This window comes from Pleurodeles waltl, chromosome 4_1 (assembly GCF_031143425.1).
Source record: "Pleurodeles waltl isolate 20211129_DDA chromosome 4_1, aPleWal1.hap1.20221129, whole genome shotgun sequence".
Classification (NCBI taxonomy): Eukaryota; Metazoa; Chordata; class Amphibia; order Caudata; family Salamandridae; genus Pleurodeles; species Pleurodeles waltl.
The window spans coordinates 908899003-908926784 of NC_090442.1; the positions used below are offsets into that span (position 1 = coordinate 908899003).

Consider the following 27782-nt stretch of genomic DNA (forward strand, 5'->3'; position numbering starts at 1 on the left):
CTTGGACCGCAGGTCACTAACTAAGTTTGGCAAAAGATAAATAAAAAGGGAAAGGGTCAGCAGCTCAAAAGCTCAGTCAAGAGTCCTCTAAAGGGGAAAATAAGATTTCTAAAAGGGCATTACAGAGGCAGTGGCAGAGAGGATTATTTCTCTCCAAGGGTACAGCATTCAGGAAATCTTCACCAGCAAAGCAGTAGGATCAACAAGCATCAGGACATCGATATTTTAGAAATCACAAACCATTCTGATTCATGAAAGATATTGGTTCATGTCACCTTGAATAATCATCAATAGGAATCAATCGTATGACCGCAAATTGAAACAGTCCAATTTCTTCCCAGGTCTGTCATGGTAACCTCTTCCATCTGTGTGATTCCACACACGTTTGAAACAATTGTGTACAATACCAGTCCATTTTTCACACTGTTCTTCCGTCAAGGACAGTACTCTACATTATCGCTATCCTTAAACAATAGAATCTATTTCCAAGTAGCTAAGCTTCTTGTAAGAACATAACCTAGAATAACGTTCATATTAGGAAATGAATCCACATTTCTTAGCACAGGCACAAATTCCGAGCTTCAACTGGCCTCACTCATGCTAATGCAAGAGAAAATATAAAATGCATTTATTAATACGTTTTAGTAAAACACACTTTATATGCAAAATTATAAATTCAGCATTAATGATATTTCATTAATATGAATAATGCATTTAATATAAATGGAAAAGCTTTGTTACTGCTTTTCATTAAGTACAACAGAGCAAAGCATATCGCACTTTGCACATACATTTTAAACTCAAATTGTTTACTAATCACTAATAATGATTTCAAGGTATAGGTTTGTTTGGTTAGTATGTCTAAACAACTGGTTATTTTCAGATTATCATTATTGTTCTGTTGAGCTCTTCATACTTATATGTCCTATTAACTTTTTGATACCTTGATGCTTTTTTGAGCAATTAGTTCCTTACACATGCATCAATTCTTATGGAAGTAGCTAAAGCAGTCAAAGTTCATTTTTTATTACGTTACATTGTTAAATCCACTAATTGAACTCCGAGTGCAGCCTGTGCTATAAAACTGCAACCAACAAAGGTCCAATAAAGTAGGTGTTCCTTGGTCAAAGTTTTGAATCTCAATGGGTTTCATTAAAGCCGTTTGTGCTTCACTGTGGCTGTCTTGAATAGAATTCTTTAATGGTCTGTAGCCCATGGAATCTATGTAAGGTAGACAATATGTAGTTCGACCAGATATCTGTTGCAACTGTTTTTGTTTCTGAAAGTTACACAAGAATTTTATTAGTAGTGCCTTGCTGTAATCTAGCCTTGCTTTGTAAGATTGTTCTAGCTAGTGGATAACTGTCTTCTATTAGAGGTTGTAATCTTTTGAGCAGTCTTGAATGAATAATAGCTTTAATGAATGGCAGAGGTTCAGAGTTATCCAGCTCCTGAGATACGAAGAAAAGGGGTCTAATGTGTGTGTGTGTTTCTTTTTTTAAATTTAGCTAGGGTATGAAATCAAACAACGCTTGATCTGGAGGGTTCTCTACATTTTGAGGTTTTAAACGTTGCTTAACGAACCTCTAATTATGATCCTGGTCTTGTTAACACTGACTCCAAATTAAGTAGCTCCCATCCACACATGAATTGTCGTCATGACAAGAAGCAACTACTCAGCACGTCTTCTGTTCAACCTCCCAAATATTTTGATGGCCAAATCCTAAACCGATTGCATGCAGTAGTTTACAGCATACTTTATCTTGCCCTCTTTTTTTATTTTATATAACTATTATGAATGTGCTTGCCTCGGAGATTGTCAGACTTTCTAGATCTCAAGAAGGCATTCATTATTACTTTCAGAGCACAGACCTCGGGTAAGGATTCTGCCAAAAATGTACCCTTGGGTAAAATGTGGGACTTTGATTCTGAAACACTTTTGTTTATTTAATATTAAAAATAAAATGCAGGTTCCTTCCAATTTGGTAATGAAGACAATCAAGAGAGATCAATGCAGAAAGGGCATGGTTCATCTATAAGGCACCATCATCACCATCTTATTATCCTTCACTCTTTATCAGATTAATGCTATATGTTCATCCAGATTTTGTCAGGCCCGACATATGACATTTCATTGCACACCATAGATTCCATCAGGCCCCATCCCGTCCTCCATCAAGATGAGTTCCCCATGGAACCATTGTGGGCCAGGCCCCAGGGCTCCTTAAAGGGTGTTTCCTGTACCACAGTAGCTGTTCCAGATATGCCAGGTGTTTGCTCTTCCTAACAGGCCACCAGGAGTTACTTTTTCACGGGACTCCAGATATCTCGAGGTCTAGAGGTGGATGGCAGCAGCTCAGCATACAGCTCAAGTTACTCATTAGTGTATAATATTGTCTCTAACCATTGTTTGTATTTGGGGCATCTGCCCCTGCCCATCAACTTGAAATCAATTTCCTGGCTAGTAGTAATGCCAAGGGTGTACATCTTCTGTATGGAGATGGGATGTCCCCCACCCATCCCAGCACCACAATCCTCAGATCACCCTATCTTTTCTGATAAGGCTGTTAAATTATCCTGCCAATAGGACTTTATAATATGGCAGGACAACATTAAGGGTAGGCTGTCCACCCCTTGCTCCCCGCATCGGGCAGAGCGAGAGACCAAAGCCATGCAGCTTTTCCAGGGTGCAATAAGCCCACTGTATAATCTTGTAATGAATGATGCACAAGTGGCTGCTAAAGGAGATCATCCCAGTTTGTGCACAGCACACCGTCCAAATTTCCTCTGTTATTTCCATCCCCATTTCCTCCTCCCAGCGAAGCCGCATGCTGTGTGTGGCCTGTGGTGTACTTCATTGCTGCCTGATATAATTTGGAAATCAGTTGTTTAGTAGATGTTACTGTTAGTAATGTGTTTCTGTTTCTGAAGCATTACGGGAGCTCTAGCCTACTTAACGCTGAGCAGCTATATTCCTTGCGTTGTCAAGGTTGCTCACATTTATCAAGATTGTGGTTTGCTTCATCTGTGTTATGGAGATTTGTGAAGAGCCCTACACATTCACTGTTGACAATGCCATATTCTAATGTGGTTGACTGTTCACTGGTCCTACTGTTATAGCTTGTACAAAAATCGAAGATAAATGTTCAACAGGGTTGGCAATAAAAGGTGGCCATGTGGTATTGCGCAGCTGGATAGATCAATGTTTGCCTACCATGACTCCATACAGACATGCAGTATTTTAATTTCTCTAAAGAGGAAACATGGTAGTAGCTGATAATTAATAAGTCAGTATATCCAACAGAATCTTTTAACATGGTTTCAAATGTGGTGGACATGTCCTGCGTCACCAGTGAGTCCTAGCGCTTGCCACCTCCCTCTTCAATTTCCGGCATTCATGAAAACCTTCACACAAGTCCTATTACCAATCTTCTTGTCATCCCTGCTTCTCTGTATTTGCTCCTTTGTGTTAGGTTACTGTTTTTCAGATATTTTGTGCCAGAAAAGAGATCTTTGGTTTAAACCAAGAGGCTCTAATGGAGCAAAAGGAAGTTTGTAATAATGAGCAAATCCAGGCTTGGTTTTGATGTCTTGGGGCCCAGGTCTTTGAAAAGTAACGGTAACAACCTAACGGTAACAACCTGACACAGTTGTCTTTTCAGTATTGATAGTGATGTAGTCTCCCTGGCAAGCACAGATTTTTAATCAGTGTGCACGTTTCCATTTTTGTCCAGAACTACCAGCTTCAACTCCAATAAATCTAGTGTAGGTTTTACGGAAGCCAACCCCACCATGGGCTTTTTGTGTCTGCTTCATTTAGAGTCATGAAAGCTTTGTGGACCGGGAATTTGCAGGATGAGTTTTCTCACCATAAAACGTTTTGACTAAAGGTTTCATTCTATAATATTTTATGGTTGCTTTACTAATTTCTTACTTAACATACTTTAATTTACGATTTAGGAGTTAAGTTAACCATTTATGAATCTAATCTTCACATTCAAATTTGAATTTTGTAATCTCCTAGTCCAAAATTTGGTCACCTATTTAAATCAAAATTGCAGCACATACCACCTTTTCAACCGTTAAGAGTTTCTACCAGCGTAAATCCAGCCTAGCAAGGGTCGCAAGCAGGATGTCCGCTAGGAATACTGGGTGCAACCATCTTAATTGCAACTGAAACAGAACCCTGAAAAACACAAACTGCTATTTAATGATACAAAGTTCGATTAATGCTTTTACACAATTGCCTGTTTTGGGATTTGCTTTCTGAGTAATATGTGCTGTTTTCTTTTTTTTCTTTTTTTTCTTTCTCTTTTTTCTTCAAGAAACAAGATGCAGCCTCGCAGTACCCATGTGGTTCTGAACATCTGCCGTACCCCCTGGAAAGCCAAGATGGAGTGATCGTGAGCCCTTTGTTGAGCAGCAACGGCACTGTTTATACCACGGTCGCAGTAGCTGTGGAGAATGGACACACAGTGGCATTTTTGGGCACCTCAGATGGTGCTATTGTTAAGGTAAATCTTGGCGTGTATGTACTTAAATCTCGTGCAGCTGGTGAGCAATGGAGCACTGTACAATTGTGGGTATGTTGGGAGGTGGTACAAGACTGTATACATCCCAGGGGATTTAAGCTTTGAATTAAATAAACAGTGTGTCAGATTTCATAGATTTACATTTTTAGGCACAGGAAGATTACATAATTTTCTCAGTTACAAAATTTTCAGTCGGGTGCGGTGCCGGGATTCATATCTCTTTCCCCTGCTTACTTAGTCGGTAGGTTAGCCATTAGGCCACATCTTCTGTTGAACGAGTCTTTTTTTCCAGATGGCTTGTTGAGTTTAAGTTGTCTCAGAGGGTAAAGCATTGCTGGCCTTCTTTCCTGGGACAGTCCTGATTCTTTTACAAGATGCATGCGTCCAGCAACGCTAAATTGAACTTCTTTACACCCTTTTGACACGTTCTTCCTAAAATATCACCCTCGGCAGTGGTTGTAAAACAGATGAATGGAAATGTGAATTACTTGAAAGGGGTCTTACAAGATACACAACATGGTGCTATTAATTTCCGTTTTAATTGACATCAAACCTATACTTCCTTCAAACATTAATAGGTGCATTCACATTGCACACCTGGAATCCGTGCAAAACCCTGAAGTTCAAATAGTATATATTTCAATCCACGTTTAATACCGCACTGTTCTTTGGCGGGATAAAAGCCAGCTCAAAGTGCACATTGGAAGCAAGTGCTTTCATGTACTTAAAGTGAGCCCCTTAGTCTAGCTGGGAGTGTTGGACGAACTCTATGATCGGTGCGGTTCAACTTTTGTTCAGAAGCAGAACTCAAAGGAATGGCCTCTGGTTTAAATTAAGCAGCTGAAATAATATGCTCCTGAACACGACTGAAGTAATATTACATAGTGATGTTGAGTGGAGCAAACCCACCTAACTGCTGGCTGGTATCAATTATACATGCACACATGTTAAATCAGCAGGGCCGGAGAAGGGAATCTGTAGTGCATGTTTGTAAAGTTCTTGTTGCCTCTTGTGAGTTTGTGTTCGTGTGAAAATGGAATATCCTCCCTCTACCATCGTCCCATTGGGATGTCCTCCCTCTACCGTTCTGATCAGCAGCAAAGTCTGCTACCTACACATGCTCTCTAGAGAGGGTGGACATGCCAGGATTTTAGCGCCCCTGCCCCCTCCCCCTCCACACAAGCCATCCTTCACTACAGTGGTCACAGAAAATGCCTTAGAGTTCAAATGGCCTAAACGTATGCTAAGGGGCAGAACGCTTTTACCAGTGGTTACCTACCTTTGTTCACCAGACTCTGGTTAGATGATAGTCTAGTTCTCCTACTTTGTGTCATCTTTTGCACCATGTCGATCATTTCCAGCATAGTTTACAGACAGGCTGTAAACGATGTCTTTTTTCCTAAAGCTGCAGCAGTCGTGTGTTCTTTTAATTAGTAAGCGAAAGGTGGCATGGTCAAAAATGTGTACTCCTGGAAAACACTATAGAGTGGGAAAGTGAACAGGGAAGGTGGTATGCCTCAAGGTAATCTTCCTATTGCTTGCAATATATCGGAATTACTCTCGAGAAATGAACTCTTTGGAGATACTGTAAGCTACTTACTACTTTTGGACAAGATGCTGAGAGGGTCGTAGATAGCAAGATGTACAGATATTCAATTAAGATATTTGTATTGTTGCATGACTGACCCATCAAGTGGAATGCAGCTTCGGCAGTGCAAATTTGTTAGGAAGTATTTTGAAAAACATTCACTCAGAGTTTCTGCACCCTTCATTTGGCACTGCATGATAAATTGTAAGGCTATATTTCCAGAGAACATATTTGGAATTGTAATTAATGCTATACTTTATCCAGTAATGTTGTTCTGCAAGCAAGATTTGTAATTCCATTCTTCAAGTTCTTCCAGTTTTAATGTCGTTATGAATGCGCCTATAACTGATCATTTGTTTTTTCTGTAGGCATTCTTGTCTGAAACACCAAATGAGTACAAGGCAATAGATTTTGACACAATTGCTCCAGTAAGGAACGAGCTTGTCCTTGATTCTACGAATGACCACCTGTATGTGATGATTAAAAAAAAGGTACAGTGATATTGTCTTATAGTTTTAGTCCAGTAGCTGCAATGTTAATTGGTGTCACTTCTGCATATTTGCAACATAGATTTTTTTTAAAACTTTAGTTAGCTCACCTGACATTTGACAAGTACATTCACTTCATTGGAATGAGGTCTCTTTTTACAACATTGGCCAGTCAAGCCAACTGCATTCATATAACTAACCATACTATATTATAGTTGCTAAGTGGAGCTGTGGGTATCTCTATTGGGCTTACAGATGAAGTTGGTTGGACTAACTGGTACGGTTCCAAAAGGAAGCAGTTACTCTGAACTTTAGATACGATTTGAGTGAGAAGAATTCCAGTGTGAGGGCGCTTTTCTGGTAAAAGGAGGTCAATAAGTGAATCACTGTGCTTCAGTATTACAAGTGAACACAAGATGTGAGTGATAGCCGAAGGTACTACCAGTAATCTTGAGACTAAGTATGTTGCTATAAATGTGCGACTGGATTTGTGTACTATGCATTTGTATCTAAATTGTATTTGGGCTCCAATCAATCAAGGAATTTGTAAAGCGCACTACTCACCTGTGAGGGTCTCAAGGCGCTGAGGAGGAGGGCGGCTTGGGCGGTGCTGCTCGAACAGCCAGGTCTTGAGGAGTCTCCTGAAGTTAAGGAGGTCCTTGGTCTGACGCAGATGGGTTGGAAGAGTGTTCCACGTCTTGGCAAGGTGCGAGAATGATCTGCCGCCGGTTGTAGTCATGCGGATGCGTAGGACGGTGCGAGGGCGAGGTAGGCGGAGCGGAGCTGTCTGGTCAGGGTGTAGGAGGAGAGCCGTCTGAGGTATTCTGGTCTGGTGTTGTCCAGTGCTTTGTGAGCGTGGGTGATGAGTTTGAAGGTGATTCTCTGGTTGACGGGGAGCCAATGCATGTGTCTCAGGTGGCCTGTGATGTGGAATTGATGGGGATGTCCAGGATGAGGCGTGCTAAGCTGCTCTGGATGTGTTGCAGCCTCTTCTGGAGTTTGTCTGTGGTTCCTACGTAGAGGGCATTGCCATAGTCCAGTCTGCTGCTTACGCGGGCTTGGGTGTGACTGTTCTTCTGGTTTCCGTGGGGATCCATGTGTAGATCTTTCGGAGCATGCAGAGGGTGTTGAAGCAGCAGGAGGAGGAGATGGGGTTGACTTGCTGGGTCATGGATAGTAAGTAGTCCAGGATGAAACCTAGGTTGCGTGTGAGGTTGGTGGGGATCGGAGCAGATCAGAGTCGCAGGCCACCAGGAGTCATCCCATGCGGTGCCCTGTGAATATCTCTTCACTGTGGCCAATACATAAATTGCCAGGTATTTGCCATCTACCTGTGGCGTTCACTGCTGCCAATCTCTTCTCAGACGCAAAGCCGTGCTGCAGTGTTCAGGGCAGGCCCTTGCATCCATCTGTGACGTCTGCAGTGCAAGACAAGGAACCGCGCAGCCTGGACCTTCCAGAGCGCCCCTGGTTGCAGAAGGCCAAACTAGACACTGCTGGAGGCAATTGAATAAACCAGGGCCACCCTAGAAACTAGGATAGACACTTGGGCCACAGACTTCACCTGGCTGCACGTGGATCACAGTGTAAATGACATGATTTTTCCGGATCTTACAATAGCTGTGTAGCGACGACTGAATTCATTTATTGCCGTGAAACGTCACCTTCACTGACTAGATATGAGTTAGTCACTTCTCTTCCCGGCACGGTCGCGCTCTGTAGCAAATGGTACCACACATTTCTTTGACGCTTCGGAAGCTGTATGGGAATGGTTAGAGACCTCTGGAATTTGGAAACCACAGAGGACATCACTGGATGAGGAGGCGACTCACACCTATCCAGAGGCCGTCTGACTCTTAAAGCCACCCCTGACCTAAAGCAGATGTAGTGGAACATCAGCAGCGAATATAGAATGCCGATGCACAGCACTTCAGTTCAGGTGATGAAACTCCTCAGGTGATGAGTTCTACATCCACTTGGCCCTCCCGTCTGGACTCCTCTGCACTACCAGAAGTAACCCCGCAAACGGCAGAGATTAGTATATGGCTTGGCTTGTCTGTAATGTTCCACCTTGATGTGAGAATTATTATAACACTGTTGATGATTGTCTAATTGGTTGTGCATTACTTTGCAGGCCCCTAAGCACTACATGTTACGTATCATTTTGTGTGCATACAAGGACTTTGACTAAGTTGTTTATATTATGTTGGCTAATGTCAATGTGCGCGGAAGTAGTCTTGTGCTGGCACGCGTGGGTTGCTACAGTCCTAACTGGCATACTTTCTAGTCTCCTCCGCGGACACCTCCATGGCCCCTACTCAGTACACCTTGTTATTCACAGTTTGGGTAGGCACTTGTTTTGTGCGCTGCTCTTATGGTATTCTGTCAGTCTTTTCGGTTTTGTTCAACAAGTTTATATGCTTATAATTCCATGTTTTATACAGTCACAGATATCCCCTCCGCTTGCGAGACATGAGTTCTCAGCCCACACGAACGTTCACCCGGGGCATACACAATCCCTGCATGTCACACCCTGGAATGTGCATGGCATCCACACCCCGCTCCCAGTTATGCTACCCTTCCTTATCTCAGACATCACTCCACACACAGCTCTGCTTAAAGAAACTCATTTGATGCTCCTAGAAGCTACTAGCCTGCAGTGACGATGGCAGATCTTTACTACCAATTTATTTTCCTTTGCGCATGGGGTGCTCATTTGGGTCCGACTAGGAGTCCCCTTCCTGGCGGAGGAGATAGACTGACCCAGAGTGCCTCTATGTGCTTGCTAGGGGCAGACTAGATGGCAGTCATTTGCTTTTGGGCAACATTTACGCCCCTAAAGCCCACCAGGCATCATTCCAGCATGTGCTCTTGGCGGTGCTGTCCTGTTGGAACGGACTCACCTGGCTCCTGGGTGGAGATTTTAATAGTGTCTTCGACATAGACCTGGACAGGTCGTTCTCAACCCTATGTTGCACTGCTGCTACATCTAACGCGCAGGTGCTCAGGGACTGGCAATTTACAGACATATGGCACTCATGTAACACTGCTGATTGAGTTTACTTCTTTTACTCAGCACCCCATCTCCTTCATGTTAGGATAGGCAGACACAATGGACCTTACCCCCAACTGGTATCTGGGGCGCACCCAATTCAGACCACAATTACTAGCACATAGTGTTCGCATGGGACACGGGGACCACTCCTATCCACACTTGCGCATGTAACCTGCTGCATTGGAGGATCCGTCCTTTCCGTCCTCTGTTGGCTCAGCCATTAACACCTATTTTGAGCTAAATACTGACACTGCAGACATGCAATCCATAGAATGGGATGCATTTAAAGTAACACTGTGATAATTTTTTAGGCCTAAGTTGGAACATGCCCCACTGCCTAGATAGGGATATTTCCCACATCGAGAATAGACTCCTATGTCTCGAATCCGAGGCAGTGCAAGACCCACATAGCGAATCCCTACTGGTGGCTAAGCAGCGTGACCACTTATCCCTCTTGGAACGGTTGCGCTGCGTCAATTAACATGCCCACTTGACCAGGACACATGCAGTGGCTTTTAAAGCTAGCACTCTCCTTGCCTGGCTGATACGGAAGGAACAGCCAAACCGATCAATTGTAGCACTGCGACCTACTGCCGACACTGTGCTGTACACACAACATGCAATACTTAAGAGAACTGCCGTGTCACTACACTCTTATACCGTTCGGCAGCAATCTCTACTGAGGAGGATATTTCCTAGCTAGCCACAGTACATTTATCTTGGATCACGCAAGAGCAGAAACTGGAATTAGACAAACGAATTACACTCTTCGAAGTTCAAGAAGCTGTACGTGCTCTGGCTTCTGGGAAAACCACGGGGCCTGATGGCTTTTCTGCAGAATTTTATAAGCTTATGCCTCACTGCTAGCACCCACCTCCAAGCAATGTATGAAGAAGCCCTGCAGGTCGCCTGTCTGCCTCCCTCTTTGCGTGAAGTGCTCCTTAATTCACTGCCCAACCTGATAGAGATTCCACAGCACTGGACTCTTATCTGCCCCTGGTACGACTTAACTCAGATTACAAAATTCTGTCCAAAATACTGGCAGACCGTTAGGCACCTTTGGTACCCGCCTTGGTGCATCTGGATCACAATGGCTTTGTTCCAGCCCGCACCACTTCCTTAGGCCTATGCTGATTTATTATTATTATTTTTTTACCCTTGAATGCGCTCCAGAAAGGGGGCCCCCCCACTTGGGATGCTTAGTCTTGGATCTGGAAAAGGCCTTTTATTTTTTTTGTATTTTTTTTGGAAGTGGCCCTTCTTGTTGCGGGTTTGCCAAAATATGGTCTTAGGGTCTGCTTTTTGCTTTTTACGACTGGTACACCTACTGTACACGTTACAAGTCACTATGGTTAGGACAAGATCCCTCATATCTGACCCCATTGAGGGTGTGGGAGCCCTGAGGCATCATACCATACAATACCTCCATGTGATGGGCCGCAGTAGGCGCCTTATTAATTGGCTGGCAGACTCGCTGAGCATGCATGAAGCAACATCACTTCCACCTCTCCGGGCCCACTGGGAAACATGATCTAGGTCACCTCAGCACAGATAAAGGACCCCGTTTACTTCCCCACCAGCACCCGATTCCACTCAATTCAGTTGTACACAGTGCATAGGGCCTATCTTACCACTGCTAAAATAAATAGATACTTTCACCGCGTAGATGCTGGTTGTCCCTGCTGTCGCCTAGTAGGTGCGCACCTCCTAAACATGCTTTGGTCCTGCACACTTACATCAGTATCGGAAGGGAGTGAAACACTACCTAGCTTTAAGCACCGACTGGAACATACTAAACACATGGGAATCGTGTATACTGGGCCTAAACCGAAGAAGTAAAAACAATTCACGGTTACATTTAAGTTCATATTTCTTGGTCTACTGCTGGCTAAGAGGCTCATCACCCATAGGTGGAAATAGCTAGACCCTCCGCCTTTAGTAGCCTGGGCACAGTCGCTGTGAGAATGGGCACAGGCTGAAAGTGTTGCCTTACACAACCTGGGACTTTGCAAATATCCTATAGACAGCAACTGGGATGCTATAGTAACTGACCTACATGTCGCTGTCCATAACACCCTTGACACAACGCACACATTGACCTCTGCAGGTGCTACTTCAGGAGAGGGGGAGTTGCCCATGCATTCCTTAATGGCCACATCCCACTTAGCGATACACCCTGAAATCACACACTTATTTCCGACATTAGCTCAATCTATATTGCACGTAAGGACATCCTTTCAAAGCTATCTTCATGCCCCATTACAATAGAACTGGTGACCTGTGGAGATCATGCGGGATCTGGAGCCTGGAAATCTGTGTTTTGTTGTAATAGTTCTGTTATCACTATTTCTGCCTTTTTTGATTAAATGATCTGTTACCTTTTTATTGCGTAATATCATCACACAAGGCCCATGCATTTGTGTAATGCTAAACGAGGACTATACATAGACATGTGCTTATACTACACTACAAGACTAGCAAATATATGCTGGGAGATTGAAATGTTCAGCTGGGTCACTGAGGTATGCGTTTCTCCTATCGACCTTCTAAAAGTGTTGTAGATTAATTGGCTGCTCTACATTTTTAGCTGTGATGTAATGTAAATTGGAAATACAGATATAACAAAAACATACAAGAAATACACAGATTTAAACAAAAAAAAAATCATGTGACATGAAATTTGCAGTTTTTCGAGCCAGCAGGCAATCTGGGCAGACTATACTTGTTTTCTAAGAGATCAGGAACTTTAGTTCAGTTGGTAAATACAGAAACATGGACCAGTGCGATTTTCTTGTGTGTGAGAAGTAATAGGCCAAAGTGGACAGTACTACCACCCCTGGAAACGCTTCTGTGCTACATGGGACTGGAGGACAAAGTTGTGAAGAAGCACATGAACTTTAAACATTTGGCCTATGAGCCTGTCAGCGGGAACTCTTATATCTTTTGGAGAGACCCTGGTGATTAAACATTGCTGGTCCTTTAATCCTTTAATTGGGAGGAACAGTTCAGTACTCTCACTTATTCAGTAGGCGAGAGGCTGCAGATCCTGAGCAGGTGGCTGGTAGTGGGCACACAGGTCTTGACAGGAATGGGTGAGGAGAGATCCTTACCTGGCGTACAAGGTGGATGGGCTTGTGCTCGATACAGGTCAAGTCTGCGTTTGTCTTTTTAGAAAGGGCTTTCCAAGTTGAGTACTTCTCCAGCCAGGAGGGTTTGGCAGTTAGCATTTATGTGTGGTTACTGGTGATTTAAAGAATTTAGAAGCCCGGAGATTAGTACAGCTGTTGCACCTCTATTTCTGGCTGGCTGCCCATGTGAAGCCAACCTGCAATACAGGTTTCTCAAGACCTGGAATTTATGAATGAGTTGAATAAAGTGGAAGTCCATCCGGAGTAGAACCTTTTCAAGCTGCTGTTCAGACAAGCAGGAGAAACTGGAGATTGCTAATATCACACTTGTGTGTGGATTGAAAGTTTGACTAGTTATGAGTTAATGATTCAAAGAACAGACGGATGACTGCAGTTGATGGATTTGCTGTGCAATAAGCAGTTTCTTCTGCTTATGCTAAGGTTCACTAGAAAGAATACAAGGGTGCTGTTACACCCATCTACCTGCTGTAACAAGCTGATCCCAGATAGTAGTAATGGTTTATGCAAATAGTTTTCAGAGTAAAGTTCATGTGCCTTATTTTGTTTGAACAGTAGTGTTTCATTTCCCGGTAGGAAATACAAAACCAGAAGACCTCCTCGCCAGCATTCTTGCCGTAAATGGGACCATTATGATGTGAAATCATAAAAGACTCTTAAGAATGGAAATATGACCCTTCCAAGAACAAAACATTCTAGCTCTTCTGTTACGGGAGTAACCCTTAACAACGTTAAACTGAGACAAAGTCTATTATGGTAGATAGATAAAAAGACATCCATTCGAACCACCATGTCCTGTTTTCTTTCTTGACTTGTTCTTTCTCTTCAGCAGGTATGGTTGTTATGAGATTGCTCTCTTCATATATCCTTATTTCTCAGACTTCTATTGCAGAACCTACTTACCCTGTCTTTCTTTTGGGAAGGGATATATCTAGGGTGTCATTTTCTGTGTTTCAGCTCCACCCCCTCTTTCCTTTTCCACCATACCTCTGTTATATGAATGCCCCATTTACATTTGCTCCTGGAGAAGGCAGGATACACGTCTAGGAGTAAGCTCCATGAAGCAAATTAGGAAAAGGCCTCCCACAAGCACAGGAGGAAAAGTCCTAACCCGACCTTTTTGTGCCCAGTCAAAGGCATCCCAAGTCCTTGAACAATGGCATCCCGTATTTTGCTGGTGGATAATTGTCCGCAATCCTACTCCTGCACTGTGCAAGGATGAATCCTCAAGGGCATAGCTAAGCCACTCTGTCCAATGAAACCACATAGTTCTGCCACAATACTACAATACAGTCTTAGGAACCAGAGGCTATACTAACACAACCATAGAGTGCCCTGGGCAACCAGTGAAGCAGAAGGTCCCCACAAAGTGTGATAAACACAAGTAAAACGCTCTTGATTCACAAATAAAATCCAAGTTCTAATTTTGTGTGTAGGTGTGATCGACATGATATATACTACCATATTATAAAGGGCAGGCACACAAGGTAATGTAGGTTATACAAAGGAGTTGTCATTGAGTAGACAAGTACAGGCTGATTAGCAAAAAAAACATCTGTACTCCCAAATAGCAAATTCCAAAATGGTTTGATAGCTCATTAGACTCTGGCATCCACTGCAGGAATCTGGCTTTGACCTCATGGTCACAGTTTCGAATCCTGGTGGATCAAATGAGCCTTTCGTCTTTTGGAAGTTAAAACTTGCAGTATACAAGTAAATGTTGTTTAACTCACGAAGCAAAAACATGAAGTTCAAAATAGTGTAGTTCTAGACAATTTTTTCACATAATGTAGTTAGAATTTCTGACAACCAGTCGATCGGTCTGAGTCCTTCTGTAACTTTCCAACAAAAACTGTATGTTGTAAAGAGCCCTTTTTTTCGATGGTCACCCCCACACTTTGCTGTCAGATGCTGTGTTTTTTTACCCGTTTCTGTTCTGAGGCCTGCTAACCAGGCCCCAGTACCAGTGCTCTTTTGCTTAGAGTATATGTCCAATTGCATTGGCCAATTGGCAAGCACCTTACCACCCCTGTAAGTCCCCAGTTAATGGTACCCACGGCAAGGGTGGTAAAGGGGGTACCAGGGCTGCTGCACAGATCGTGCCACCCTGAGTACTCCAAGTAAAAAGAGACTGCAGAGCTGTCATGTCAGCCTGCATGAGCAACCTATTGCTCGAGTGAGACTCTACCACACCAGGTGCAGGCAGAGTCCCTGTTACTGCCCATGGACAGGTCAGTCACCCCCTAAGGCAGGCCCCCTCTAGCCCAGGGGGCAGGGTGCACTGTAGTAGAGTGCTCCTGCACATATGCCCCTGTACTGGCATTTAAAATGCGATGCTGGCCCAAGTAACCAGAATCTCTTTGGATAACATGGGCAGGCATCTGACCACAGCTCAGTAATGGCCCAGCCAAATCCCTTCGTGTTTGGTATCAAACACTGTGCTTTTTAACACTGAACATGAAGCCCATGTTTAGGATTAAAAAGCAGATGCCCAGGTGTCACCCTTAGAGGATGCCCACCAAGTACCCAAGTCCTGTACTGTTTTGGCAGGCTCTCCTGAGTCGCTGCCACCACAGACAAGAGTCTGACCTCCTGGTGGTGGCGTTAATACCTAGGTAGGATGTAAAACAAAGGGTCTGGGCAGGAAGGAGGTGTCACCTCCTCCCTACCAGGCTGGCCGTTGAGATTAGCATCAGGGCTGTGATCCTCAAAGGATCCCCCGCCTTTGATGTGCCGATAACAGTCCCCTTAGCGGAGGACAAAGACCTTCCCATCCTGCTGGCCGGCCATACAGGAAAATAGCTATGCAGGAGGCTTGCACCTCCCTCAAACTAGCCGTACCTTTGAGGGTGGGCTATGAGGTCTGCATGGACAAGGAACGGTTCTGCCAACTTTGCAGACCCCTAAAATAGTGGGTTCTGTGTACAAAGTGGTGTACTCCCCACAGGAAGTCATCACTGCAGGGGCAAATTAGCTGCTGGGAGAGTAGCCCACTGGCCCTCACACCATTAAACGTCCCCAGGAAGCAAGGTTTAAGGGGCTCCCCTGGTACCAGACCTTAGATCTTACCTGAACAAGAAGACAGAAGCACAGACCCGTCTGCACCAACAACAGGGCCTAGACTCCAGCCCCAGCACGAAGAGGAGGACAGAGTGACCTACGGAGCCCAGTACTGGAACAGAGTGCCCAACATGTGCTAGAGGTGAAAACTTGTTGATCCCGACCAGTGGGACCCCGTGGACACTAAAACCCCAAGGAGGACTCCCCTGAATGGTGGCACCAGTCTTCTGTAAATTGCAGGAGTAAAGAAGTGCTGAAGTCAAAGAACTGCAACCCGACGGGCTCTGAGTGCCTGAGACCAAAGAAACTCTGTGTTCAGCATCTAAGGAGTGAAAGTGAGGCCCGTGCCAAGCTTCAAGCCTCTACTCCCCACCAAACGACCTCCAGCTGCCAGAAAGCTTGTGGACTACCCTTGTAGCTACCAAGTAGTTTGTTGCCAGCACGGAAACCGACTGCCACATGATGTTCAGACTCCAAAGCACCTCCCCCCCAGCATAGGGACCGACGTTGCCAGCAATCCACCCCTCCTGTGGATTTGCAGCCTGAAGGAAGCGACTTCGAGTGGAGCAGCAAAGCAGCTTAGGCATGACCAGCCCAGTGATTGACAGCTAGGAGCTACGTCTGCACCCATATCCACTGGATGAGGTGGTGAAGGTCCAGGCGTCAAATCCTGGCCCTGTCCCCCCAAAGGCCTCTACTTCTGAAGGGTAGTGTGTGAGTCCACACTCAAGTCCAGTTTTGCACAGAATATGTGATGGAACGACTAGGTCGTAAACATCTACTTGCCTAAACCACTACTGCTAAACAACTAAAGTCTCTACAACGAAGTACTAAACAACGATTTTGCCTGAATAACTAATTTTAAGGTAAGTTTTTCTTTTTATTTTAATGGCTTATTGGTTGTTTAGAATTTGTTTTTCTTTTTCTTTTAATGGTTTATTGGTTGTATAGATATATCAATTCTAAACAACCAATAAACCGTAAAAAAAAAAAAAAAAAAAAAAGAGAAAAACTTAGCTTAAAATGAGTTGTTCAGGCAATTGTTATTCAGGCAAAATTGTTGTTTAGACAGTAGTTGTTCAGTGGGTGTTGACATTATGGGACAAATTGAGAATGATGTGTGTGGAAAGAAATATAGTGGCAATGGATCATTTTTCTAAGTGGCCAGAGGTGAAGGTTACAGATAAAGCTCAAAGTGACAATGTGGCAAAAGGAATGATTCAATTGGCTGTTAATATTGGAATGAATTGGGAAAAGGAATTAAACCGGATGATTTGGGCGTATAGAGTAACTCCCAGCTGTAGTACATTTTGTGATAATGAGATACAAAACCCATTAGTAAGGAGAGTGCATGGATTCGGGAGAGTAGAGTCTCAGAATAGTCTCCAGAAAATGTTTAAAAAAATAAAATAATTGTTGGAGGTCAAGGAAGCGTATAAAATAGGTTATGATAGAAAACAGAATGTGAAAATGGTGCCAGTTGAAGTGGGTGCATGGGTCAAAGTGAAAAAAGAAGGGAAAGTACGTAAAGGTGAAAGCAGGTTCAGCGAACCATTGAAAGTTTGTGAATTGTTTTGCAACTCAGCACGTTTGAGTGATGGGAAGGTCTGGCATTTGAGCCGGTTGTGTAAATGTAAGTTGGAAGGTGATGTAGAGAGGAAGAGAAATTATGATTGGCTGGAGGATGTCTGTGAAGAATGGAACAGTGGAAGAGAGGTGGAGCTTGGTGAACCAAGGGTGGTGAGTGGTCAAAATGAAGAGAATGTTGGTAGTAGAAGGGGAAGATATGGTAGGCGGATAAGAACGCCAATGAAGCTGAGAGATTTTATACATTACAAAATGTAGATAGTGTGAATAAGTATATGTAGTAAAATACAGGTTAAATTAATACATTCAAGGGGGAAGATGTGTAGTGATAATCACTATGTAAGGATGTATATATAGTGTAAGTGTGTCTTTAACTGTATAATTCTTATTTGGAATGTAGGGGTTAGAATGCAACAGGGAGACAGTTGAAGTGGTTGAAGGGGGAGGTTATATGGTGTGGGGGCTGTTATAAGAAATATAATAAAAACTTGAAGATACAAGTTGGCTGATGGAGTAACTACACAAGGCAGCTCCTTTGTTGTCCAGCTTGACAACGGCGTCCAGCTTCCTTGGTCCTAGAGATAGATGCCACACATGGATGAAACCTCAGCAAAACTGTTGAATGGTTGCTATCCTCCTACCTCTTTATTCTGTTATCTTTAGAAATAACACAGGTTCTGCCTCCTTGGTCAGTGAGGATTAATGTTCACACGTTCTTCCTGAAGAAGTGCCTCATTGCCAGAAACTCCTTCTTGCTTTTCAAAAGGACTAAACCACATCCTAGTTTTCTTGGAGGCAACTGTCCAGTATAGCTTGACCAAGTGCACTGTCCATATTGAGAGGTGGCAGGTGAGTCACTAAGCCCCATGGATAAAACACCCATTTGGCAAAAGTGTTCTTTCGACTGTTGACTTGAAAACACTCTGGCAAAATACTTTAGTTAATTCCTAGCTTTGAAAACATTCTAACCTTTTACTGTTATGGACATTTCCTACACATCCACCCATTCCACTAAGACGTTGGGTATATCAGGAAAGAATGTATGCTGAACTCAGATTTTTTCATTCAGATAGGATCTTGTAAAGTTCACAATTTTAGAACTTTGACTTCAAAACAAACTCCCTGCAAAGATTTATATTCATTTCAAATATGTAGCAAAACAATGCCAATGTTTAATCCCTCTCTAAAATTTCCAGGAGCTCTCTTACGGTCGAAAATTCAACCCTATTTTCTATGCACACTACCCCACTTTCACTAGCCCCGTCCTTAGTCTTTTTTCATCATATCTAGAGGTGACAATCTGTAAAGGCCTGAGTGTGTATGTAGATGACTCATTGGAAAGTTACAAATGCTTTATGCTAAACAAATTAAATGAAAGCTGATTATCCTCTGCCCATAACTTAGCCTAACACAAGTTGACAGCATGTGTGACAACCCGAGGTTAGGTGGGATCGATACATGAAACCTAAGGTAAATAAATCAAACCCCTAAATAATTATTTTTGCTTATGTAAAATCTCTGAGTTAATTTGTCTCCAGTTGGGAGAGTGCTCGTAGAAAACATACATGAGCTGCCATGCTTTATCTGATGATGAAAGTGAGTGAGCATCATAACGAAAACATGAAGCTCTCACTGGGTTTCCTTAAGTTTTTTTTTTCTCTAATATTTTTATTTTTCTAGATGAGTGGTAAACAGAAGCTTATTATGCTCTATTAAAGAAATCTAATGTGCTTGACTCAGGAGGCGGACCAGATGTTTTAAAAAAAAAAAAAATTGATGGGGCGCTTCATGTTTGTAACACACTGTTCGTGTTTTCTAATTTAGGTATATCGAATCCCCGTCCAAGACTGTGGTCATTTCTCAGACTGCAAGCAGTGCATTGAATCGAAGGATCCTTACTGCGGCTGGTGTGTAGTAGAAGGAAAGTAAGTAATCACTGCTTCCTGTTTGATAAATTTTTTTGATCTGGTACTTGACCGATTGTTTTTCTAAAGTGAAATATGTCATTGAATTAAATGTTGGAGTGTTGCAATTCTGACTTCATCATTGTAAAGCTTGTGTATTATGGGTTTGTGAATCCAGGATGATGCACTTTAGGGAAGTTTAATCAGTTGGTGGTAGTTCAGTTATCACTACACCAGAAATGGTGAAGAAAGGATATTATTAATGTTCTTGTGTGCAGCCCCAGCAAACTACAGCAGATGGGAACAATGAAGAGCAGGGTCTGTTCCTATAATGGAGAAGGACATAAATGAATGGCAAGTGTTTGGAAAGTAATTTTATAATACATAACTTTCAGTGAAAATTAAAAACAAACATTGATAAAAGCTGTTAGGCCTCCTTTGAAATGTTATAAAATCTTTTGACTTTGCCAGTGCTTGCTGTCTACACTGTACAGTATTAGCAGCTATAAAAAAAAATGGTTGTTGCTGATAATTAATGACCTCATCACAAAAATAAGCCAAACCGTCTAGCCCTGAGGAGCCCGTGATCAGTCTTCATTCTGCTGAAACACCTACCTTTCACACTTTAGTGATTGTGTTGATTCAGTGGTGTGTGCCACAGCAGCATAAAACAAAGAAACTACCAGAATTTCTGAAGTAAGATCGTGTGGCCATGACAGTCATGTTTTAACTGATGGTTAAAGGAGACTGTACTACAAATAAAGGAGCACTTCTCCTTCCCTAGGCCCCCAGTCCCAGCCTTTGGTACCTCACCTGAGTGCTCTTACTTTTGTCTAAAGTTGTGGCCAACTTAGGCTTCATGTCTCTCTTCTATGTCCTTTCTTTAGTTCATCCAGATACAAGAGCTCTCCTGATTCAGATGAGCAAGGGTAGAGTACACCGAGCTATGTATAATATTGGCACCTTGAACATTGTTAGACAAAAATGGGTTTGCGTCAGCTAACTTTAAGGCAATTTTAACCCCAAATCTATTGCTAGTGTTCTCTAAAGACCATGGATGGTGTGTCTTTAGGTAAAACTACAAACTTCTTTTTTTTTTTAAATGGGAAGTTAATGGTCCATCACATCCGTGTGTGAGCATGTACATGTGCGCTCTTTGCGTTACTCTTGTTTGACACAGCCATTTCTTTAGTGCAGATCTCTGGGCATAAGCAGAGGCCGATGTTGTTTAGCCCTAGCTTTCCCCCCCTCTTACTGTACTAAAGTTGAGATGTGCACTTTAAATAACTATTGTTCTTCTTAGGTGCACAAGGAAGAATCAGTGTGCCAGAGCCGATGAGAATAACCACTGGCTATGGAGTCCTGGAAACACGTGTATGGACATCACACTTTACAGCCCAGAAAGCATGAGCCGCAAAAAACGTGAACGGGTATGAATTAATGTGTTCTTCTAGCTTGTAAAGTTCGTTATATAGGCACTTGAAACTCTGCTAGGGAAGTGGGAGTGTTTCGATGCATTCTATTACGCAAAGTAATATTTAGCAACATTGTGTGTCCACTGTGCATATAGGTATTGTTGTCCTTGGAGCCACCAGATATTGATAAATCCACGTGGTATTTGATATGCAGGGTGAAAGGACTTAGTTTTCTCATTATTAGGAATTGCATCTTTGCTAAAGAGACAATGAATCACCACGAAGTAGTGTGGGCCTGTCGGCATATAGTGGTTTGCACCAAACCATTTTTACATGAATGACGCCATCTAATATTGCCAGAAGATTAAATGTTAATGGGTAAATTATTCATTCGTATTACCCTACATTGCAGGAAAATATGCTTAGAAGTCAGCGGTTGAAAATAACTCATTAGGCCAAACTTTTAATCGTAGCAGTATAGTTCCTTTGCATAATGAAGGCAGACAAGGCAATTTCATTAAAGCTTCAAATTGCCTCCAGGCAAATAAAAATGATAATCTTGTGTGCAAATCATCAAATTGTCAAATTAAGATCTTTTTCCTTGCCAGTAAGTTATTTGAAAACACATTTTCTGAATGCAGTAACTTGGCAAACATATCAGTGTTTAATGTAAACTATTTTCAGTAAATAAGATGTGTTGGTAACCTATTTTTAGGGTGGAGCCTGCGTCGCATGCGTTTCTCTTGTGAGACGCTTTAGTAGTTAGAAAAGGGCTTGGAGCCCCGTCAACGCCACGCCAGTGTCTTTCAATGGCAAGTTGGCTTGCCTGTTAGAATCCGCTTCTTTTGATTAGTGGAAGGCACGCATACGTCATACCTTTTGCAGTGGTTAGCCCTTCTTGAACGCAGCGACCAAGTACTAAAAACATGCAAGGCTCGCTGTTTTCCGTCCGGTTTGTAGACTACTTTTTATCTTTTTTCGCAGCATGATCTCGCTTGGCAGAAGTCGAGGGCTTCCCATGACATCGACCCTGTTACATAGTTAATTGCACTTTGCCGGTTACGTAGATAATTGCACTTTTGCCGATAGGTTTCACTACGAGTGACCTGTAGCAGCGCAATCGCGCTTTTTTTTTTTTCTTCAAGAAAAGTCCAGTTGGGAGTTTACAACGCTAATAGCTCTAACTCTGAGAAACGCGAGACCCGTTGCATTGCAAATGCTTTTTGCGGACTACGGCCTTAACCGCAGAAGCAGTGCCTGCTGGAGTTTGTTTACACATGAATTCTAATTTATTTTTAAGGAATCTATTTATTTATCTCCAAAGTCTCCTTCTCTGTTTGGGGGCTCATGTTTTCCCTGTTTAGTAAACCACTTTGTCATTCGTTCTTTTTCAGTAGTCGTCCGAAGTGTGCCCATCACGCAACCAAACTGCATACAATCTCCTCCAGCACTAATCAAATCCCAGGCTTCTGCTCAATCTCCACAAAAGTACACACCCAACCCCCTGATGCTTCACAGCATCCGGACACAACCCTCATTTCACCGTTACACAGCTGCAATCCGTGTCTCTGCACGTATCAAAAGACCCCTAACATTATCTGGCATTGACGAAGGAGCCACACACTATTACTGTGCATGATATAGATGCCAGAGTTTCATCATGCCACAGTGAACACTCTAATTCTACCAACATGTTACACACAATACATACGTACATTAGTGAGTAGGATATTTGAGTGAAATAAACACTTTCTCCAGAGATCTGGGTGTTATATTAGTTCCCAAGTTTGAAAGAGCAGACACCACCTTTCAACACTTTAGAGTAAATCATTAATACACTGTCTTGTTAGTGTGTAAGTGAATGAGCTCTAGGAATTTACCATTTACCAATGGTGATGTCTTCCCTTTGTTCTGCCTTTTGTGCAGCATGACCAAAAATGATGGTTCTGTTTCTATGCCTGATTTGTTTTGAGATAGCTGTGAATGTTGAGCTGTGCAGATTTATTGGAAAATATTTAAAAACCTGCTCAATGGCTATGGTACTGTTGTGATAGTAGGGGCGCGGGTATCATCACTTTGCCAACTATATGGCATTGGAGCTCTGAACATAAGCACAAGAAATAGTTTGGCTAAGGTATTCTATTTTCTCTGGACAGGATGACTGAATCAAAGGGGGATGGAATTACTTGCCAAACTGCAGTGATTTGGATCTGTTGTACGGGTGTGTAACAGACTAACATGTTTATTGCAGTTGTAATTCAGCTAGGGAAGTTCAGTAGTTTGCACTTTGTGCGTGCTAGCCTTCATGTCCTATCAACTAAACTTCCCATGGAATATGCAAGACTGTTTTTGTTAATGTGTGTTGTGTAAATAGCAAACCATCACAGCCTCGTTTTTTCAGTGATGATCTTAGGATTTGTAATGATAGACTTTGACTTCTACCCACTGTACCCAAAGAACATGTCCCAAGCCACTGGGCTGCATGCAGCACACAGAGCTTGGCCTCTGTCTATGTCATGCAGGAAGCAAACCATGGCTAAATGGATGAATGTATCCCGTGCTGGGAATCCATGTGTGAACCCTGTGTTCAAGGATTTCTATCCTGATGGGTACACTCAGCCAGTCATCTTCCCAAGCTCGCTTAAAACAAGTACCTTTGAGGAGGGTAACAATAAACCTTAAATAATGCCAAAAACTCCAGTGTGAACCTTTGCTTTACAGATAAACATGTGATTAGAAAGAGAGCATGGATTCCAGTCATGCTTTGCATCTACTGCACATAAGCCAAAGTCTCTGGCCGAGTGCATTACCCTTATCGACTGTAGCAGCAGGGCCAGACTTGTGGCCATGCCTTAGGGATACTGTCTACCAGTCATGTGCCTTGGACATACAATGTGCCTGTTAGCCCTCCCTGCCACATCCACATGGCATGGCCTTCGAGTACATTGTACAAAGGTATTAAGCATGATTTTTGGAAGTACATGCTTTCCCAACAAAGCCCTTTCGGTACCCACAGGGCAGGACTTTTGGCCTATGCTGTGTGTGCAGTACCCCTTCTGCAGCCTCCATTGTAATTGTGATTTGATCACATGCATTGAGATGCAAAGAATATTCACTGGAACATTTTTCTGACCTTCTTGTAAGTTCCAATTGAGGCTGACAGTTAACCATTTGGACATCTGCGGAGAATGTCTGTATCCTGCTTGTGGATCTCCACCAGGCTGCCTACTAGGTCAGGACATTTCAGTCCGATATTCTTTCCGCGCTATATAAAGTAATCAGGCTGGTCATGGCTCTCCTCCCGTATTAATCACTCCCCTCCCAGGAGTTTTAACACACACACGACAGACGACCATTCTTGCAGGACCTGCCCACCTACAGCACCCAGGAATATAAGTTGGTTTATTATGCCTGAAGTAAATGCGCTAGTGTGTAAAAATCTAATTAGGTGCATATATTTGAATAGTGCTCCATCCTTCAAAGGGATAATGAAGCATTTTATGTGCATCATCAGTTTACATTTGAATGGTGTGCACTGTTGCTGTTTTCTAGTGTCAGTGAAACGGAGCACTTCGAAGGAATGTGAACAAATCTCAACATTCCCCAATTGAGCTGGTAAATCCTTTGTTCTGTTGGCTGCTTTCATCTTCGTGTCCCAGCAGGTATATTCTTTGCACTAAAGGGACACTTTGTCCTCCTCAATGATTGATAGACAACATAGCAAGAGGTACAGACTGATCATTTCAATAATTCTTATTGAGGTTTAACAAACACACGAGACAAACACAGGCATATAAACAGACGACAGAGTATTGAGATATCTACCATCAGTTTAACATCCTGGTTTAGGAATATTCCAACCCACTATATGCCCCAGTAATGAGACAGAAAGGTGAGGAATTCGGGTGGAAAGAAAAACAAAGAGTTTACTGTCTCAGTTTCTAAAAACCAAGGAAAAAGGGCAATTTCTCCACAAATGCAGCTCAAAAGTTCCAACAAATTCTGCAGGTACATCTTTTTGCAAATACACAGCAGTCCTACAAACTTTCATAGCTCTTAGCACATATATCATTTACACATGTTCCTTTTCATTCCAAAACGTTTTCCACTGTCTCAAAGTGGGTGAAAAATTCACATATACCCTCCGAGTCGTCGTAGGATCCCATAGGGACACCTCCATACCCAGTTGCAGCAGTTCTGTTTTAGTGACTTGCAGATTTTGACATCTGTTATGTGAGTAGACCTTCTATGAACTAGAAATCTAAAAATAGGCTGTTCTTCAATGGTGGTTGTTTAGTGATGGCATGACTCAAGATACGCTCTTATGTAGTTCCTAGTTGCACAGTAATGGTACCTCTGAAGTCTTTGTTGCCATCTGTACCCTTTGTAGGGAGGCTGTATGCCTTTCACACCATAACTCTTGAGGTATTGTCAACTCTGAATAAAAACAAAAAAAAAACATGCCTAGGTCATGGTAGTAAAGGCTGCCTCTCCTAAAAGGTGCTTTGGTATCGCCAGGAGGCAGGTGTTGGCTATACTGAACTGACCTTCCAGTCATTTACCTTGAGGCTGAATCCAGATTATGGCTGGGACACTAAACTCTTTAAATTGCCTCTGCTCCTTGCAATCCTCTAACTGTTCCACCAGAAGTCTCCATCTAGCCAATTCATATTACATTTTCCTAAATAGTCCCTTTAGTTTTATATAACCGTTGTTAAATCAAGACTGGAGTGGCCTCAACGAGTAATTTTTCTTTAATGTCATTGGTAGTCGGTTACAAGTCCCTGAAGTTGATACGTTCAGTGTTTCACCCCATGTCCCATCCTTCGTCTCCTCAACTGTCAGCCATCTAATCTTCTTGGTGTAGCGGCTTACTGCCCTGTCTTTTTTTTTTTTTAGGAGATATGTTTCAGATTTTTCCCAGGGCCCCCGCCCTAGTGCTGTATTGAAGTTCTGTGTGGAAGAGACTTACTAAATGTATGGTTTTCTCGAAGGCCAGCAAATCTTCAATGGCATGTGCACCAGCTCGCCTGGGCTTCAGTCCTCCTCTCCACCAAACCCACGCTGCACCTCACCTCTGCCTCTAGATGCATGCCATCTGGTCCCATTAAACTGTCGGAACTCAGGTATCACACTGTGGGGCCCATTTTCTGTTTATTAAGGCCTCAGCAGTTCCCCTCTCAAACAGCCCAACTGAGGCACACACTTTCAATGCAGTGGTCCAAGAGCATGACCGTCTTCATCTTAGTAAACCACACTGGATCTCATATGTCCCTTGGTTGTTGCAAGCTGGGATGCACCAAAAGGGGCAGGCGTCGGAACGTCTCCAAGATACGTCTGGTTGCTGTACATCTCATAGCCCTCTCCCATCTGATCTCCAGGCTCCATCCTCAGCCAGTACCTTGGGATCAAAGAGGTATGCCGGGCCATCACATGTTTCACAACTCTGGAGGTAGTTTCGCAGGACAAACTCCAAGTATGTGCTAATTTGTCATCCCTCTATGAATGTTAAGTCTGTTGCAAACACTGTGCTCAATTTAACATTTGCCAAGAGACTTTGAATAAGCTTCTAACAAATACTTATGTTTAACCTCCAACATCTGCTTGTGTGCATGCCCTTAACATTTCACTTCAACAATAGCTGTTGTCTGCCTTCTTCTGTTATGGTCACTGGGGGAAAAACAGTACTGATGAGGCAACCAGTGAATGCCACTGATAGCTGCTGTTGGTTAATTGGTGAAATGACCCTCCCATAATTCTTTTTTGCAGCGTGATTCATTTCTAGGTTCACGTGCTGTGCATGATTCCGCCATCAAGTGGTTGGATCTGGAATTCTACTAGACTTTCTTCTTCTTAAATCAGTCATTGGGGTATACAGGCACATACTTGAGAGGCCCGCCCCCAGGGGCTGATGCTCTTCCCTTTGCTCTCCCTCAAAAGGGCTGACATTCCATGCTTGGGTGCTGCCATTGGGTGCAGTCCCCTGCATTGTTTGCGCACTGGTGGTGAGTGGGTGTCCAGCTGCTGTCTGTGCTCCCCTGTGTTAGCTGCTCTTCGTCTTGAAAGGGTTCCTCTGAAACCTCCCCTGAATTGAAGTAGATCCATTGCATTCACCATTTCATGTATCGTACCATTTTGGTGTTTTTGTCCGGCACGTTCTCCATCAAGAAAAAAACTTCTTTCTACCTCTATTGATCCTGGGCTTCTGTCCATGCACCCAGACCTAGTGGCAGAAATAAAGAATTCGAAGATGGCACCCACACACAGGGGGTTTGAGGAGCAGCGTTTGGCATCATAAAGGTGTGGCCAGGAACCATATGGTTGAAGTAGACTACATAACAAAAACACACAAAAGTACCACTGCATTCTGGGTCCAACCACTACTAGAGGGCAAAATAATGCACAGCATGAGAATCCAGAAGCTCTTCAAGCTGCAACACGACTCGTCCTGGTAAGTAACCATTTAGTTCTGTATTTCTAGGAGTACTTTGTGACCTAGGAAGAAGTGCTCTAGGTGTCGCTGTTGATCTAATGTTGCAGGTCGTTTTTGAAAAATAATTGCAATTCTTAAAGAAGATAAAGGCTGAAGTATTCTCCTGTTTCAAGTTACTGAAAAGGCTTGGAACAGGGCGGATTCTCACCATAGAGACCAGTACTGTGGTAGTTTAAGAGGTCCCATGACCTCCATTCACATTTTGGCATTCTTTACTTTGAATACAGGTCCTTCCTCCCTAATATTCAATCAATTCTGATTGCCAACACCTCTGAACTCCCGATACAGGTTAGACATATGTAGACATTGTGCTTCATAAGCTAAATTTCTGCTTGCAAGTGGAGAGGAAGTTATTTTTTTCTTTTATATCATGCCACCAGATTAAAGAGAGATGAATTAGTCTTCTGTAATTCAAAAGAACCCGTTCATTCAAGGATACATATTTTCCTAAAATCAAAGTTAGAGGAAATGGAACTAATTATTATGACAGCTAGGCATGAATACTAATTATGTT

At 42.9% G+C, this 27782-nt stretch overlaps 1 protein-coding gene across 5 annotated transcripts in view; it reads left to right on the forward strand.

The window, feature by feature from the left end:
* The window catches only part of PLXNB2 (plexin B2), a 640303-nt gene that overhangs the window by 354481 nt on the left and 258040 nt on the right, over positions 1–27782 (forward strand). For all 5 annotated transcript variants that reach the window (XM_069229655.1, XM_069229656.1, XM_069229658.1 and 2 more), the window contains 4 exons: positions 4326–4514; positions 6489–6611; positions 19281–19381; positions 20664–20790. In XM_069229655.1, the coding sequence (XP_069085756.1) occupies positions 4326–4514; positions 6489–6611; positions 19281–19381; positions 20664–20790 (540 nt within the window). The remainder of the gene's footprint in view (positions 1–4325; positions 4515–6488; positions 6612–19280; positions 19382–20663; positions 20791–27782) is intronic.